Source organism: Poecile atricapillus, chromosome 3 (genome assembly GCF_030490865.1).
Source record: "Poecile atricapillus isolate bPoeAtr1 chromosome 3, bPoeAtr1.hap1, whole genome shotgun sequence".
NCBI classification, from domain to species: domain Eukaryota; kingdom Metazoa; phylum Chordata; class Aves; order Passeriformes; family Paridae; genus Poecile; species Poecile atricapillus.
Genome location: NC_081251.1, coordinates 25,218,518 through 25,237,523, shown reverse-complemented (window position 1 = coordinate 25,237,523; position 19,006 = coordinate 25,218,518). Strand labels below are relative to the sequence as shown.

At 35.7% G+C, this 19,006-nt stretch overlaps 1 protein-coding gene across 1 annotated transcript in view; it reads left to right on the top strand.

Moving 5' to 3' along the window:
* The window catches only part of DST (dystonin), a 249,625-nt gene that overhangs the window by 199,753 nt on the left and 30,866 nt on the right, over nucleotides 1–19,006 (top strand). The window contains exons 70-81 of the mRNA XM_058836371.1: nucleotides 1,936–2,139; nucleotides 5,014–5,245; nucleotides 5,593–5,819; nucleotides 6,478–6,600; nucleotides 7,326–7,427; nucleotides 9,296–9,397; nucleotides 10,288–10,461; nucleotides 11,261–11,416; nucleotides 13,624–13,821; nucleotides 14,334–14,462; nucleotides 17,298–17,468; nucleotides 18,822–18,977. Of these exons, the coding sequence (XP_058692354.1) occupies nucleotides 1,936–2,139; nucleotides 5,014–5,245; nucleotides 5,593–5,819; nucleotides 6,478–6,600; nucleotides 7,326–7,427; nucleotides 9,296–9,397; nucleotides 10,288–10,461; nucleotides 11,261–11,416; nucleotides 13,624–13,821; nucleotides 14,334–14,462; nucleotides 17,298–17,468; nucleotides 18,822–18,977 (1,974 nt within the window). The remainder of the gene's footprint in view (nucleotides 1–1,935; nucleotides 2,140–5,013; nucleotides 5,246–5,592; nucleotides 5,820–6,477; nucleotides 6,601–7,325; nucleotides 7,428–9,295; nucleotides 9,398–10,287; nucleotides 10,462–11,260; nucleotides 11,417–13,623; nucleotides 13,822–14,333; nucleotides 14,463–17,297; nucleotides 17,469–18,821; nucleotides 18,978–19,006) is intronic.

The window sequence follows — 19,006 nt, the reverse complement described above, 5'->3', positions numbered from 1 at the left end:
ACTACCTTGATTAGTCACCGTGAACCATATCATGCTTGCTTTACTTGCAGAATTGTTCCTCATGTACTTTAATCATGCTGCTTCTGTGAGAAGCCTTTCAGATGAGCTTCTATTTTTGCATTTTCCTCGGGCTATGCCATTAGCTGAGATTTGTTTGTTAAATAGAAGTTTAATGTCAGGCACTTTTAACACGTAATCTACTCTGAAACGCTTGTTTGATAGAATTGTTTACCCAATAGTAGATCATGGAGAAGACCAAATCATTTGTTATTCCATTAAAAAGAAGAATAAGAAAAAAAAAGTAGTTCTCAATGTGAATGAGAACCTAATGTTTCTGTTCTTATGTATTTACTGATGACTATCTTTGTTCCAAGTTGTGGAATTCACAGAGTTGATTCTATGTGAGTAACATGCAGTTAGTTTGGTTTGAAATGAGCTGTTGGCGGAGTATTAGCATAAGGTTTAGACCCAGAAATATGCACTCTTGAGGCCTTGTGTCAAGTCATCTCTTTGTGCTCAAAAGTAAACTACAGAAAAATTTTTTCTAAAAATTTTCAAACTGGTCTTATAATCTCCTTTGTGTCCTCTAAGCTAATCAACATTATTTTTCTTGTCTGGTGGCAAGGTGTACAAATTGAATTACATTCACAGTAACTGGTTATAGTTGGGGGTGAGTTATTTTCATTTCTGTTTTGTCATTGGGGGACTTAAGAGTTGAGTCACTGTCTTCCCAGTCTCCTCAACGTCTCCGTTTCTGGGGAGGAGCAAGGAAGAAAGCCAGCATCTGGATTCCTTTTTAGGGGAAGGACCGTAGTTGAAGAGAGGAGCACTTATTTACACTGAGCCTGATACAGATTCTTTTCTGGGTCTTCATTAGTTTAAACAAATTCTCAGCTGAGAGGAGCAGTGCATGCACATCTCATATTTCTGCACTGGAGCTATTGGATAGAAATGCATAGAGATCACAGCCCTGAGGGGGACAGTGCCTCACAAGAAGGGGACTTTTCTGAAAAGAGAGGGATGAGATGAGCAAGTAAATAAAATAGAGGGAAGGATGGGGCTACTCACACAAAGCGAACCTTTTCCCTTTTGTCAGTTCTATGAGTGCAAGCAAAAAAATCTGAAATCCTTATACAGCTTGGAAGACACCTTGCGACACTTCACTTCCACAAGCCCCTGCACAGTCTTCAGCACAGTTTTCACTTCTGGGAAGGATGATGAAAAGGAATAGACAGATGAGATCAAATATAACTCACTTATTAATTAGTTGTTAAACATTGTGTAAGTTTTATAATAGTGCTGTTATAAAGACAGAGAGGGGTCTTGTGGCCAGAAGGGGAGACAGATAAACAAGGCTGATAGGCCTCTACTGATCACCCTTGCTTGTTATTTTGCCCTTTTCACTGATTTCTTTGACCCTCCCTTGTGTGGGTTTCCTCTTGTTAAATCAAGGATAATTTGAATTAGTTTTCTTGTGATGCTGGTATCTCTTTCTGATGTTTCTGATGTGATGTTCTTCAATGAAAGGCTTTGCAGCAAGTGACCAATATCAACATGAAAAGTATATATGTGGTGGTGTTACGCCCATGTCTGGAATATCGTTGCCCTTTCTGTCATTATAGGTACTAAATATGATGGTCAGTGTCTGTTGTTAGCATCATATGCATAATTAGCATCTTATATTTTGCCTGTAATCATATGTCCTACCAAAGTGTTTCCAGTGTGTCTCTAGTTCTGATGTTTTATGACTGGATAGTTCTGTGTTGGAATGGGAATCGTCACTGGCAAAGCAGTCATTAACCTCATTTCTGCTTTACAGTAAGACGAAAGGTATTTGTTTGGAATTTCTTGCCAGCTGGATGTGTTGGAAGTGTGGACAGTTGTAATGTGGTGGTGCAAGCATAAGAAACTGATAAGTTGTTTCATTTGTTATAGCAACTACGTGAGCTGATTGCTGAGCACAAGCCTCATATAGATAAGATGAACAAAACTGGGCCTCAGTTGCTGGAGCTGAGCCCAGGAGAAGGCTTTTCTATCCAAGAGAAATATGTGGCAGCTGACACCCTCTACAGTAAAATTAAGGAAGATGTCAAAAAGCGAGCACTGGCACTGGATGAAGCCATTTCTCAGTGTACCCAGGTATCAATTAAGGTTTAAAGTGTAATTGGGTTCATTCAATGGAAAAATACACTTTGTCATATTTCATGGATATATCAAGATTAAACTACTGTTTCATATAGATTTTTCAGCCTAGTGGTCTGTGAATGTTCATATCACTGCTAATGGTATTGATTTTTCTCTATATTGAGAGGTTATAATTTTATATATTGGTCAGTATTATGACTTTACAGCCATTGAAAAATGTTACAGCTTCTTAATTTTGAAGTAAAAATTCTAGTGGTCTAAAAATGCGGGATTTGATTTTCACTTTTGTTTTCTCTTACTGGTCTGTTACTAGTTGATGCTTCATTTGTAAACAAATAACACTTTTGATCAATTAACTTGGGTATAGTTATTTCTAGGAATTAGCAGCTGTAGTTAACAGAGTTAGCAATAGAACTAGTGGGTAGTTTAGCAGTGGTAGTGGCATTGGCTCTTTGCTGCAGACTCCAAAGAACATAATGTGCTGAAACTATTACAGAAAAGTATTATCAGGAAACTTAGATTCACAAAATGTCATCAGCATAGAATTCAGGTCAAGTCCACTAAAGCTGCATATTATAGCTAAGAATCTTCAGCCTAAGAAATGAACTTTAGTAGAGAATTGTCAAATGTGTTCTAGCAAATGTTAAACATTGGGTTGTCATTAAATTTACAAAGAAATTATTTTCCTCGACCCCAGATTCAGAAAGAACTCAGTAAAACTTTGTACATTAACCCATACAAAAACCTGAATAAAAATACTTTTATAGTATTTTTATAGGATATAAAGTACTTTTATAGTGCTTTTATAGGAAATTCCTTTTTTCCCTCTGTTCACTGGAAATTAAGTGCTATATTCTGTTTACGTCTTAAATACTAAATAAAAAAATACACCTTGAAGACCATATCAATTCTACATTCTAAGTAATTTTTGTCATGTCATTATAATTAATGTTATATTCCTAGCCCCTGCAGCTGAGTTTAAGAATGTGAGGCAAAACTAAATGACATCAGAAATCATCCTGCTTTTGAACTGGTTATAGACTTTATATATTATATTTGTATACATATATTTAATGTATAATCTTTCAGTCATTCTAAACACCTTTCTTATTCACACCTCTGAAATATGCCTGATTACTTAGATCCTCTCCTTTTCCATAAATGCTTAGTCCTCCCCATATTGGTGGAGCTACCAATTTGAAAAATCAAGATATTTACTTAGAGTCCCTGTTTTGCATGTGATAGACATCAACATGTTGTACCGGCTAAGTACAGAAAGCAAGAATTAGAAATGCATTCTTTGCTAACACCTAGAACATAATCAGATGTTGAGAAACTACTGAATTATTTGTGCAATACTTTATGGTTCATTTCATATACCTAAATGTATATGCAGATGGCAAAGCAAAACATTCTAGTGCCCACAGAATATAATTTTATATAATCTTTTTTTATGAAGATATGTGAATATATATTATCAGATCTCTGTACTATAACGTCTATGTCAATGTTTGTCTAGACAGTCCTTGAAGAGTAATTATTTAACTCTTCAGGTTTGAAATTATATTAAATTGCACTGTGTATCAAAGGAAGGACATAATGTATGAAGCTGCAATGAGAGGTTGTAATTACTTGTATTTTCTTCCTTTTAAGTCCTAAAACACTTCATTCTATTTGTTAAAGTTGAGTAAAAGGAGACCCACTGAATACACTGGCAACTTAAAAATGTAATATATGTCCTAAAATTAGACCCAAATATTGCCAAATTAATTTCAGTTTTTATCACTTTTATAAGGTTTTGTTGCTACATTCAGTTTCTCAGAAGTCTTAAATGTGGGAAAGCTACACATTTTGTTGGCTTGTATGATATTCACACTTCTAACAAAAACACTGAGGCCCATAATATTAGTCACAGAGTCAAATTTGAAGTGGGTTGTATGGTGGGAAAAAGTAATTATATTTATATTGCCTGTGTATATTCCTTTGAAGAGAAAGGATGTAGCTATTTGTTCACATAAGGTAATCTTGTTTTGCTGTGTTCCTTCTAGTATCTTTTCCAAATGTTCTCAGGAGTACTTTTTGTAGATCCTGGAGAGTCATTAAATGCACCCACGATTTAGCGATTTCTTTAACTTGAAAGGGGCATGGTGGTGCGAGATATTTAGGAATCTCTATGAATCCAAAAGTATTAGTTAGCAAAGGCTAAATTTGGACCTATCCTAAAGGCTGAACCACTTTAACATAGCTGTAATTGAGTCTCTGAGAACCTGCCTGGGCTCAGCCAAACTTGGAAGGATAGAGTATGTACACTGCTGTGTGCTTTTAGTTGCAGAAAGTAACACACCTTTAGTGCACTAGTGAGCACCACTTGGCCACTAACAAATGTCCTTTTGCATGACCTTACATATACAGCCTTAATTGGAGGTTGGATATCAGTATGTTGGTCCTGACAGGAAAATGTGTATTTTTAATAGTAAGGTACCTTTCTAATATGATGGAAGTCAGAAAGCCGTGGCTCTCTAAAGCTACAAACTACGTGAGTTTCACAGGGCTAAGTGTAAGTGGTTCTGCCATATGTATAGTAACCTCAGAGGGAGTGTCCTAGGACTGGACCCAAACTTAACAGAAAAATTCTTGAATTTGAGAGAACCTACCATTTTGCAGGGTTATTTTTGTAATTTAGATATTAAAAGAGCCTTGAGGGAGGTATTGCAGTTTGTACATACATATGTTGTATAGAGATGTGAAGTATCTTTTTCCAAGATAATTTCAGATGGCATTTTTTAGTTGATTGTTTTTTGGTTTTTTTAGGTTTTATTTTATTCTAATCTGTTTGCCATTTCCTTCTGTCCTGTACCACCTCCCTAGTTTCATGACAAGATAGATCCAACTCTCGAGAGTCTGAAACGCATAGTTGAACGTCTGAGGCAGCCACCTTCCATCTCGGCAGAGGTTGAGAAGATAAAAGAGCAGATTAGTGAGAATAAGAATGTGTCGGTGGATCTGGAAAAACTTCAGCCCGTGTATGAGACACTTAAACAGAGAGGGGAGGAAATGATTGCTCGCTCAGAAGGTGCTGATAAAGATATGTCTGCTAAAGGTAATAGACTGAGAAAACTTTCATGTAGTGGAAATGAAGTAAGCTGCAGCATATAAAATTCTTCATTTCTGATGACCTCTAATCTGGAGTATATTCTCCTGGAGAAGCTGCTTAAGATTTTTAAAAACAAAGCATTTGTTTAAAATAAGTCATTGTGGATATGACTTTTATTTTATTTTAAAGGCCATTGTGTTTGTTTCCACTTAACATTATAAGGAGTTCTGCAAAGAAATATTTTAGAGTCTAAATTTTAAAATGTACCCATATGTTTCTGCTGTAGAGCTGTAGAGAGATTTATGACCAAGAATTGTTTGCCAAGGTAGTAATCTAGTTCCTTTGTTGTTTAGCTGTTCAAGATAAACTAGACCGAATGGTCCTAATTTGGGAAGACATCCAGACCTTGACTGAGGAAAGAGAGGCCAAACTGTTGGATGTAATGGAACTAGCTGAAAAGTTTTGGTGTGATCATATGGCTCTTGTAGCTACTATTAAAGATACTCAGGACTTCATTCGAGAACTGGAGGGACCTGGAGTTGACCCATCTGTAGTCAAGCAACAGCAAGAAGCTGCGGAGGTCAGTAGAAAGTATTTTCTTGGTTTGAAGTACTTTATTTACAGTATGCAGATGAGAATGTATTATTTTGGAAAGACTAGGAGGGATGATTGTGTTGAGATGTACAATAATGGTATCTCTAGAGTCTACAGTTAATAACATGTATCAGTGCTTAACTGCAATGAGCATGCAACATGTGCTTGTCATTTCATTCCCTTATTTGTTTGTAAATATGTATATAATAACCATCTCACTGAGACTTTCAGAAGTTATACATACTTGAGATTCCTCAAGTAGTACGTAACATCTAAATGAAAGGTGGACAAATGTGTTATCCTCTAAGCCTGTAATTATTTATACTGATAGTTAAATGTTTGAAGGTTGAATGATAACCTCTGACAAAGAAGACTCTGATTAAAGAAATCTAATTTAAAACTTCCTGTTTGTTTTTTCCATCTCATGCAAAATGGTATCATAAACCATTGTTACAATTTAGACTGATGTCAGCTGATTTCATCTGATGCTGAGAAGGGATGCTTATTTTTAAGCATCCAGTTGTAAGTCCAGGTGACTAGAAAGAAAACAAAGGTGGAATCCTGCTGTGTTCTATCTTGAAAGCAAGTTGTGCATAGGTTATTAAATTTAGTATAGTCAGTGTTGGCTTTTTTTCTCCTTGTAGGCTGCTAAAGAAGAGATTGATGGACTACAAGAAGAACTAGAAGCAGTTGTGAGCCTTGGCTCTGAGCTGAGAGCTGCTTGTGGAGAGCCTGACAAACCTATTGTCAACAAGAGTATAGATGAGGTATGGGAAATGGAGATGTTTAGGTCTGCTATGCGATAACTTGCTCTGCTGAAGTTGGTATATTCCCTACGACCCTAACAAATTTTGAAAATAAAAATTTTGTGACAAAAGTGAGACACCACTGAAGTCTTCGTGGTAAAGTAAGATTTGCCTTTTGAGTGAATGAATCTTAAATTAGATTAGAATGTATACACTGATTCATGGTTTAAAACTCTCGTAAAAGACAGAATTTTTTTTTGTTTTTTTACAAATAATTAATATTATAGGTGACTGTTTCTTGCAAAAGTAATGCTAGAATAAATTTTGGATATGTATTGTTCATGCCAAGTGAGACATCTTAACTGAGACTATCCTGTTTGGATGACTATAAAGTACTTTTTATTTCTCCGCTGTTCAGTAATGTATGATTATTTTAAGCTATTTTTATTATGGTGATGCAACTCCAAATGATTTAGTAGTATTTCCTCAATTAACTGTAATATTTCTGTTAATAAAAATATTCAACCAGTACTGAAGTTTACACCTTTTATAATCCAGAACCTCTACTGAATTCTGAAAGAAGCTAGTTATGCAGTCATAGGGAGGACAAGAGTATTAGTATGGAATAAATGTGAACTGGTCATGCTTAGTTTTTTTGTATTATTGATCAGTGAAGAGTTGGTAAAAGCACATTATATAGCAGTAAAATTCTTTCGTCTATTGAAGTAAATTGTGCTTACTTGCAGCTGAATTCTGCCTGGGATGCATTAAACAAAACATGGAAAGAACGTGTGGATAAGCTTGGGGAAGCTATGCAGGCAGCTGTTCAATACCAAGATGGACTACAGGTAAGGTGATGTGATATACCTAACCCGGCCTTGAGTCAATGGGATTCAATGTGGTTGTTGTAAAAAGTGTCATGTGATTAGGTAGGTGGCAAGTAATGCACTCTGGCTGTAGTGACTATTTTCTTCAGTAGGCAGGGTTTTTTCTCAAAATTGGTTGGGGTTGGTTTGTTGAGATATTTTTGCATTAAAGAAACGTATGTTGGGTTGTTTTCTTCATGTCCATATCCTGCACTGTGTTTAGATTCAAAATAAATGTCCCCTTGTTTGTTGATAAGAGCAGAGTTTTTTTGGCAGCACACAGTCACAGTAGTTCTGCTCACATTTTCTTTTGATAGTCAAGGCAGGTTAAAGTTGTGACACATCTTTGTGGTCTGAAAGGAACAGAGTACAGGTCTGTATACTCACTTGCTGCTATTTCCTTTGAGTGGAAGACAGTTGAAACACTTGAATTTTATTCCACCTTATTTATAAGTAAAATATTTGGGTATTTTAAGCAAAAAAAAATTAACATAATGTTGCTAAAATGTTATACTCATTATAATTTATCATATCACAATGCTTTAGAAGATGATTACCTTTTTAAATCTGTAGGCAAATATTCCAGCAGTTTTAAGATATCTTGTGCATTGTGCTTCCTAGAACTGATGAAGTTTAAAAAAATAGAGGGGTTGTACTTTAGATGACCTCTAAAGGTCTCTTCCAACACAACCTATCCTTTGAAATGATGATGTTTTCTCTGTATATGCTGTTGGATTTTTTGTAGTTTTTTTGTTTGTTTTGGTTTTGTTTGTTTTTTCTTGATCGAATTTCTGTCTTCTCTGGTTCATTGAATCTTTAAAACTGGAATTTCACATGACACTGAGGGTAGTTACTTCTGCATTTAGTGCAGATCAAGAGGCAGACCACTCCTTAATAATAATACAACATCTGTTTTGCAGTGCACCATCACTTTGGATTTTTCTCTGGGTGCTTTGTGAAAGAACTGTATTTGAGTGCTGTCTTACACTCATTTCAGTAGACAATATGAAAAGTATTATGGACAGATTGTTAACTGCAGCTGCCTCACCCTCTTGAGCACACTGGGCATGGTTCTCCTTTTCTCATGGAGCCATGTAGCAGTCCGCAGCTCCAAAAAGTTGCTCTAAGCATTTCTCTTTAATGGTATCTCCACAGATAACAGGCAGTTGGAAAAGGGGCCTAGTTTGAGGTGTTTTTCCCCTTGTGCAATTACTCAGATTGATGCAGGTGTTCTTTCTTAATCTGTGTAGAGTATTCTTGGGGTTCTGCATTGTATCGGGAGCAAAAGAAATACCCACAAAGCATGAGAACTGGGGAGACATAATTTCTTTTTATTTTTTTGACGTCATTCTGCGTTATCCTATAGAAATTCATTTTAGCTCAGTTCTTCACTGCCTAGTTAGTATGTACTGAATGGGTAGTTCCATGTTCCTTGCACAGTTAGCTTTCTTCAAAAGAATTTTGTTTGTAATCCTCATTTAAGGTGTTATTCACCACCTCCCATGTTCACGTCAAACAACTGTAGAACAAAGTTTGTCTTGTATTTATCTTTCAGGGTAAAAAATTTCAGGTTTTACACAAGAAGTAGATTGCTACTCAGCATGAATAATTCTAGTAGAATCTTGCTGCTAACAGAAGTCGAGTCTTGCAGAATTTACACTCCTGTAACTGTTACATGCATGGTTATTCTATTGTATTACAAAGAAACCTAGGTTTTGCTGGGAAAGTTATTTTCTTTGAAAGAGCACAGCAATACCTTCTCTGGAAAAGCTCTGATATTTTACTTAATACAGCTTTAAAAATAACAGCATTTGTCTACTCACACTTAAATACCATACTGTGATTTTCAGGCATTATTTGACTGGGTAGACATTGCTGGCAGCAAGTTAGCATCTATGTCCCCAGTTGGAACAGATCTGGAGACAGTGAAGCAGCAAACGGAGGAACTTAAGGTATGAACTAGCAGTTTATTTCCATTATATTTCTATTTGTCTGTATTTCTCTGTGTTATTCAGTATCTTTTGAGAATCAAATGTAATTTTAATTTTCTATTTTTAGTAAAGAAGAATTCGCATGAAAATTATAAAATATTTCACTGCAAACTTTTCATTTTAAAATGCACTTAATTAAAAAATCTATTGCAAATTTTGGCAAGGCTACATTTTATTTTTTTCTGATAGCTCAAAACCAGTTGTAGTAAGGTTCATTCTCTTTCAAAAGCTATGAAATTACTATGTGCAGGATTCTTCTACTATGACCTTTCTGTTTTCTGGTTTCTAACATGAAAACAGTTGCTTTGAGGCTCTGAGAGAAGGCCTCCAAAGCTTTGCTTCTGCCATTAAAACTTTTATGTAAATGCTCACACATTTCAGATCATGACATTCCCAATACCCGAGTACGGTGGAAATCAAAATTCCAGTCTAACTTATCCTTCTTCCTGGATCTGTACTTGTGACTGAATATGCTCCTGATATTTGGATGCTGTTGTGCTATGTTTAAAAAGCAGACATATGTGATGATCGGAGAAGGTTCTTGGTTTTGTTGCTCACTTGTAGATTTTGTTGGCTGACTGCAGGTTGTTTTATATATTTTATGATGTAACTTCAAATGAATCACGACCTTACATAGTTCAGACCATGTGTACACAAGATGCGTTCAGACTGTTGCACCAATTGTGTGTTAAAGAGGGTGTTCTACTAAAGAAAATTTCCTTTCAAGAGTAATTCCATTTGAAGTTTAAAGCATTATCACCATCACAAGAGCTAGAACACAGAATCATTCTATGATTCTGTAGTCATTACTTGTGTTTCATATATTTCTATTCTTTTTCTATTTACCATAGCAATTTAAGACAGAAGCTTATCAGCAGCAGATAGAAATGGAAAGACTGAACCATCAGGCAGAACTATTGCTCAAGAAGGCAACACAAGAGAGTGACAAGCACACTGTTCAAGACCCTCTCTCAGAGCTTAGACTATTGTGGGACAGCCTAGAGGACAAAATTATAAGTAGACAGGTAAATAAGCTTGGAGGTGGGGGCTTTATTAATGACTTAGATTTTTGTGAGAAATTCTTTGTTATGTATAATGCTTTTATTGATTTACACATTCCTTTTAGTTTGGAAGCTACAAAAGCTATATATAATAGGATTTGAATTGTTCAATTAGTTGAATTTTTGAAACATTTTTAAACCTTTTTAAATTTTCTGCCAGTAATGCTGTGTTGAATGACTGTGATTTAATTTTGGTTATTTGATGATGTCTTAAGTAACAGTTGGAAACGTGTTTATATGTGCAAAGGTAATAGTAGCTGCTGAACTGAACAATTGAATAAAACCTCATTAATATTAAACTATTTCTGTGTTATTTCCTTTAATTATCAAGCTGAGAGATGTGAAAGAATCCTTGGAAGTGTGCCATTTTTTCTAAACAGAATCGTTTCATGACAAAGAAAATGTTTTAAAAGCCTCATGCACCAAATTGCATTTATATTGAAAATTTGTTTTAAGTGATAAAAAGCTACTGATACATCTGATGTATCAGTATCTGATGAAAGACCCTTCAACCTTAACTCTATTCTGGTTGTATGGCCTTTTCCAAGGCCAGGAATTTGAGCCTGGAATGCAAGGCTTTTCAAGGGAATTGCTAACTCAGCTGTAGTTAGAAAGCATTGCCTGTATTGGGTGGCTGTTTCTCCCTGGTTTTTATTCTGTTTTATGCATGGACTCTGCTCTGGATTATGGTGACTAATGGTAATGTAAGACAATTCAATTGCATTGTGAAACGATTTTATTGTTAACTTTATTTTTACTGTAGCACAAGCTGGAAGGTGCCTTGTTAGCCTTGGGGCAGTTCCAGCATGCCCTGGATGAGTTACTGGCATGGCTGACGCACACAGAAGACTTGCTGAATGAACAGAAACCCGTGGGTGGAGACCCCAAGGCTATTGAAATTGAACTTGCCAAACATCATGTATGTAATTATAATCAATATTAACCAGAATATTCTTTTGATATTTATCTTAGGGATGAGTCTTTTATTAGTAAAACTTCACGTTTGATATAATTATCTACGTATACTTTCAAGATGCAGATTATAGCTGAAATGAGGGCTTGAAATAAGTATCTTTCCTCTTACTCCTCCACATTCCTACCTTTCTTGCATATGGTATGGTTTTAGCCAAAAATAAACAGCTTACCCTAGTCTCCACCTCTAATCACCTTTCTTTGACTTAGGGAATTCAAAAGTTACTGAACCTGCTACTCTCCCTGAAGCAATAAACTCCTTGATTAGTTCTGTTCAAGCCAAGTCTCAGAAACTGCACAACTCTTGCATATCTTTGCTTCTTTCTTCCCTCTCAGAAAATAGTGATTTATTCTGAATTCTGCAAAATTGTGTGTCAGTTGGTTCTGCTAAGATGGAAAATGCTTCTCTGAAAATCTGTGTAGACTCCCATCTTTTTCTCAGTGTTACTTACAGTGTAGGTTTAAAGGGATTTTGTTTGCTTGTTTTAGTATTTTTACTGATCATTGTTATTTTGGAGCCCATCGAAGAATACTTCTACCATGCCTTTATTTTTAGAACATCTCCTAGGAGTAAGAGATTTTCTCTGCCTCTGTGTGTAACTGTGCTCTTCATAACAATGTGTTCTTTCTAGACTTGAAGATTTCAATCTAACCATGTAACTCCCCTCCCTTTAAAACTGCTATTTAATTTTTGGCCTGCATATCATGTAAAAAGTACTCAGAGTCCATTTTGGATTTTGAGAGAATTGATTGAAATTGACAGTACAGAGATAATTAAAGTATTTTCATTGTCTGTGTCAATGCAGCTATGCAGCTTCTGAAGGCTTTTGGGTGGTCAGTTGGAACTTGAACCGAATACAGTATCTGCATACCTTATGTGCATACCCTATTGTTATAAACAGACCCTTTTAAAACAGTAAATAAAATTACAAAAATAGGTTCTGCTCCATGAACCTTTTATATTCTTATCAAACAGAAGTGTTTTACTAGTGAAGAGGCATAGAGACATCATTTGTGTCTGTGCTGAAGGAGTTCAGCAAACACATGAATGAATCTACTTCCTTTTCATAATGCAGAGTTTATAGGTTAGAAAGTTCACACAGTAGTGCATCCTGTGGTAGCCTGTAAAAACATCCACCTCTTGAATAACTTTGGAAAGAATAGACCTTGTTCTTAGTGAGTCTCAGCAGGAAGGAAGGGATAAGATGCATCTGCTTCTGTGAATACCTTTTTTCACCCTGTTAGGAAAATAAAATAATCTGGCTCTTAGCTTAGAAGAATTAAAGTAAATGTGATGTGTATTTTGTATTCAAGGTCTGCTTGCGACTTGCTATTTTGTATTGTGCTCCATTGAGTTTATTTTTAAGTTCCTTTTTATTTAGCTTTATATTTTTTCCATATGCTAGCACTTTGGTGGAGGTGAGTTTGAGTCAGACCCCAGGAAGACAGCAATCATAAACTTGAATTTCTTAGACAGGGTTTACCATTTTCTTCCCAACCATTTTGTGTATTTCTTCTTCTGTTGTATATTAAAGCTTTTCTTGCCCTGCCCCCCATCCTCCTGAAAACAGCATTTTTTTCCCAAATGTACATTTTGCCTTTTATAGTTTTTACTGTGGTTGGTGATAAGAGGTTTTCCAGCAGAAGGAGGAGGTCTTTTGGCCTTAGTACTACAACCATCCCCCAGTTCTTTGCATAGGTCAAGTGTCTTGGTGGCCTGATTTAACATGAAAAGAGTTGCAGCCATGAAATGCACAAGAAGACATTGTGGCAGCAGGGTTGTTGTATAGCACAGCAAGCACATAGTATTCAAAGAAAAATCTTGTTAAATTAAAGTATATAATTAATTTAAAAAGTGAAGGAATAATTATTCCCTAGCAGTAGTAAAAACCTTTAATAATTTCAGAAATATATGCTTTCAGAAGGAACATATTATTTTTTCCAAGATTAAAAAAAAAACCCCAAAATTCATTATTTTGTCAGAATGGTATTTTACTGCTTTTGAATGAAGAGGTCTTAGTTATTAGCTTTAATTTCTGATATCTGTGATGATGTTAAACTGTTGCCTTGTCTTTGGTCTACAACTGGCTCAATCCCTGTGAGTGCCTTCATTCAGTAACTTACCAGTATGGCCATGCTGTGTTACAATTGTAGGTGCTACAAAATGATGTTTTCGCCCATCAGTCTACTGTGGAAGCTGTTAAAAAAGCAGGAAATGACCTGATTGAATCAAGTGCTGTTGAAGAAGCAAGTAATTTACGGAGCAAGTTGGAACTCCTGAATCAGCGCTGGCAAAAGTTGTTGGAAAAAACAGAACAAAGGAAACAGCAGCTGGATAGTGCCTTGATCCAGGTGAACAGGAAATGATCAAATATAGACATAACTCAGAAAAAGTGTCTTTTTACATGAAATACACAGATAGATCTATTAGAAATTGGCCTAAACCAAAACTATGATACAGACATTTGTGAATTTGGAGAAAGTTTGAATCCAGCTGTATCTTTCATGGCTGGACACTGTCCTTTACAGTGCTGATGTAAGACTTCAACTTTTGGTCTGAAAATTTTTGTAAAGGATGAAATTTCTGTGTAGGTGTATTATTCAGGGAAAACATTTGTCTCCCAGTAGTTATTTTGACTGTTTTCATGATTCCTATGGTTTTTGTTCTTATCCTTTGAATTTAATTGAGCCAGTTTGTGTGTTTGCTTTTTTTTTTTCTTTTTTTTTTTTTTTTCTTCTTCTTTAATTTCCTTTGATTACTACAAATATCTGAATAAACCAGTTGCCAATGTGCTTATGCATCTGAGCTGGTATTGGAATGGAGAACATTTAAGTTATCTCTAAAATGATATGGTATAATTTAGGCTCAAGGTTTCCATGGTGAAGTTGAGGATCTGCAGCAATGGCTGACAGATACTGAACGTCAGCTGTTGGCATCAAAACCTGTTGGAGGCTTACCAGAAACAGCAAGAGAGCAGCTTAATGCACATATGGTAAGTATCAGTGTTAGAATGCTTTGCAAATTGCATTTCAGGACTAACTATCTTTTGAGAGTGTTTTTGGTAAATATGTTGTATGTTCTATATACCACAACGTCTGTACAGTGTCTTAAAGAACTTAAATAGCTTTCAAAACAACACTGTTATTTACGGTGTAGTTTAGTAGCCTGTTGGGACATGCCCAAAGCTGAAACATTATTAGTGTTGAGACAAATAAAACAACTTTTGCATCTTTGCAAAAGGTGTTTGCAGATTTTTCAGTGATTCCTATTCTTCTTTTCCCTTCTGATCCCATAACTAAATTTATGATTTTTCTAAAGTTTGAAGATTAATCTAAAAATGGCCCACATTCACTGAACCTTGACTTAAGAGACTTGATCATTTATTCCTTATCTAACCGAAGCTGACAGTAAAGTCATCATTAGCATAGAAGTAAGACGGACTACTGGCTCATAGAGGCTGTGCTTTAATTAGAAATGGCAAGCTGACCAGGATGCCTGAATTATTTCCTTTCTTTCTCTTTAAGAAATGTTCTGTGGATTTCTCTGCTCCCATAGAACCATAGTGTTTAAAAAAGACACTTAAACTTGATCTCTTGCCTCTAAGGAAGGTGGTTCTTACTGTTCCATTTGTGTAAAATCATGATGTGCTATTAGGTCCAGGATATAAGCCCAAACCTGGTGACTGAACCTCTAAATTCCTGGCTCAGATGTAACAGTGATACTGAACTGACCTTGAACAGGAATACACCTGACCTGACACTACCAATTAGAATGCTTCTTTGTCATAATGTTAAAAAATCAGATTTTTTTTTTGGTGCTAAAGATCATTGCTTACCAACATGGGGCTCATTTTTTTCCTTCTTTTTTGTCCTCAAAAATTTGCCAGTATATATAATTGATAGGGAAACTAATTTACATTTTTAAAATCAGTTAAGACAGGAAATTAGATCCAAACAGAAATAATCTTGTGTTTTTGAATCCCTGTAATCCTTTTTTTTTGTCATAAAGGAAAAAAGGGGGAAAAAATAGGTGGTGGGTTTTTTCTCCCTTTGTGACAATGGACTGTAATCATGATTCCCTGAAAGTCAGTGGTGGTCTTTCCTTTTTCGTCCTGCACTTAGATCAAGATGCAAAAGTTTTCCATGGAAAGCTTCAGGATTTTCTTTTAGTATATTCCTTGCTATACAAATTTTCTGCACTTACAATGTTTACAGATTGATTAGTTAAAGGGCCTTTTAATTCAATGTTGTAGTCAGAACAAGTCTAACTGTCCCCAGTAATATGCACCCTAGATGTACAATCCCTCCTGTTTTAACAAGGTGTTCCTGTCCTGGTGGACATCTGCAGGCATTGACTTATTATCAGCCCTTAAAACACAGAACTTGATTTCCTTTTGGTTAAACCTTAATGAACATGTGCAAATATGTGCTAATTTTCTCCCTCATTTTATGTATTTATTTTCCTCTGAAATGTTGAGGGCACTTGTCATGTTGTCTGCTATTTTCCAAATTCAAACTTGTCTCTAAGTGATACCAACTATGTTAGTTACTGATGTGAAACTGAAGGAGAGAGTTTTGCACTACGTTTTGATTTGTTCCTCTTTGGAAACAATGTTATGAACTATGTTCTTGAGTATAAGGCCTGTTTCTACAGGTATGAATAAAAGATATGAATAAATGAACCTCAACCACAATTGGTTCACTAATGAGTGTTGAGATTGGGCTGCATTTCCAGTTAAAGCAGCTCCAGGAAAACAAAAGATATGAAGAGACATTACAGGATATGAGTAGGAAAGGGGCTTTAAAAGACACCTTTTTAGCTCTCCCAGTGCTGCTCAGACCATCCCTCTCCTTTTCTTAAAAAAATCATTGTTTCCAGTTTCTTCCTGAAGTAGTAAGAGGAAGCAGACCAGGTGACACCACTTTCCACAGTCCTCAGGAAGAAAACCAAACAGCTTTTTGTTGTGTCAAAATGTTAATGAATAATGAATTAATGAATAAACCTGCTTCTTGCTTTGCCCCTGTGGTCAGGTACAGCCCTGAGTACAGTATCCCCTAACTCTAAAAAAAAGTTTTGTTTGGGCTCTTGTCCTGAGAATCAGAGTTAAAAATTATTTTCTTCTTATTTGCAAGCCACTTATTCCTCATCTCCTTGTGAAGATGTTCCTTATTTGTCAGTCTTCAGCAACTTTGTTGGTACTTTTTGATCTGTCTGTTACCAATACTGAACATGACTTTTTGAATCAGAGGGATGCATGGGAGCTCCCAGACTTTTGACAGCTTGCCTTTAACATGATTTAAAAAACGTCATTATTAGAATAGTTAACAGGTTGTTATCATTATTATTACAGCTTTCTTTAAATGTCTGAAATGTCTTCAGTGCTCATGCCTAGCAAGTGAAGGAAGATACAGCAGTGTACAATAAACCAGCCCTCCCAAGCTGTCCCACACGCTTTTGAAGGGTATTGGATAGGTCTGGGCTTTCTGCACGCTGTGTAATGCTGACACTTTTTTGTGTTTTGGCTACAGATGGACTTGAAACCAATCAAGTTCCAGCAACTCTTTTTCAATAAATGCATAGTACTTACTTTGCCAATCTTTGAATCTCAGAAAAGACATTGACAGGCAATACAAGTTTTCATTTCTTGAAGAACTAGGTCCCTCATTTTCTCATTTCATGTATTTCATGTTCATTTCTCATTACATGTATTTCCTTTATTAGTCCTACTCATACCTGCTAAATTTGGGGAGAGGAATAAATATTATACTGGTATTTATAAAGAGTATTGACTTTCTACCTTATTACTTCTGGTTCTTTCTTTATTTAGGAACTTTGTGCTGCCTTTGAGGCCAAAGAAGAGACATACAAGTGTCTAATGCAGAAAGGCCAGCAGATGCTTGCAAGATGCCCAGAATCTGCTGAAACAAACGTTGAGCAGGACATAAATAACTTAAAAGAAAAATGGGAATCTGTGCAAACAAAACTCAGTGAAAGAAAAGTATGTGTTTTTAAAGTTTTTATGTGTTTTTAAAGTATGTGTTTTAAAAATAGAAGTGTAAATCATGCATTTAAGTGTGCTAATGATCAGTGCTTTTATGGATGCATACTTGCCTGGTTTTTTACGTTTAAAATTAGTTGTAGAGACTGGTGTAATTCAGTAATATGTTCAGAAAGTACTGGGGAAAATAAGATTCAAGAAGTTAATTATCCATAACTGGGCAGGAGTATGGTGAGAATGGCACAACTCTGTTCCATAGAAATATATTTATATTAACTGATACTGTCAGTACTTATTTGGTAGGACTAGGGGTTTTCTAGGTTTTTTTGCAATAATCATAGACACGAGAGACCAAATGATCCTTCAAGTTTATCTCCTCCTCAGTAAAGAATTGGTGTGTTATTTTTCCTAGTTTTTGGCCATTTTTTCTTAAAATTCCCAAACATTTGGCCTTTTGCCATTTATTTCAAGTGACTACCTTCTGTTCTAACAGATCAATAGCATGATTTTGCTGATATGCAACATACGTTTTCTTGTTATTAATTTCATGTGGCTTTCATTCCTTCGTGAAATATAGTTCACTTGTTCTAACTCAATCAAACAAAAAGGATACCCATGATTGCAAACAGAGAAACTCTCTGTACAGCCCTGATAAGTATAAAGCACAAATATTTAATTCACAACTTAGCTGTATTTTAAAGTTATAATGCTGATGTCTCTTAAGGTACTAATAAAGTGAAAATTACAAACTAATTAATGCCCAATACGAGCACCTTCTTGCAGGAAGCTGTAAGGTTGGAGTGCTCAGTGAGGTCGGCAGTGTAAGTGTTTGAAAATCTCTGACTGCTGTCTCATGATCAACAAAGTTTTGTATCCCAGATTAGTTTCTGTTCAGGCAACCAAAATGATAATTGGGCATTATTAAAAAGAAGTGCTCTAGGAAAACTTATTCTTCATTAAATGTAAGAGCATAAATTTGATGATCTACTTGAGGCTTTTCCAAGTGCACTACCACCTTAGATTTCTGAAATTCTACTGGTTTTGCATTGAACTTGATAAATCCAAATGTCCCATTTGGATTAAGTAGTAGGAAATTTGTTGTAATTTTTGGTAAAATTTATCTTGATACTAGGTGCTGTATTTTCTATTCATCTGTTGTACATCCTGTATCCATCTCCTTGAACATGCTCAAATATAGGCTGTTATTTTAGAAGTCAGAAACTTTGAGTTGAAAAAGTGTTTAAAAATGCTAAACTAAAATGGTTTACTCCAAAGTGCTGAACTAAAATGGTTTCCTTGGCTGGAGCCCCTGCACAGTATCAGCTGCTAATAAAGTATGACCTGTCTTTACAGACCAAACTGGAAGAAGCCCTCAATTTAGCAATGGAGTTCCACAACTCACTTCAAGATTTCATCAACTGGCTTACTCAGGCTGAGCAGACTCTAACTGCAGCTTCTCGGCCAAGTCTTATCTTGGACACTGTCTTATTTCAAATTGATGAACACAAGGTATGTAAAGAAACAGATGTGTAATGTTT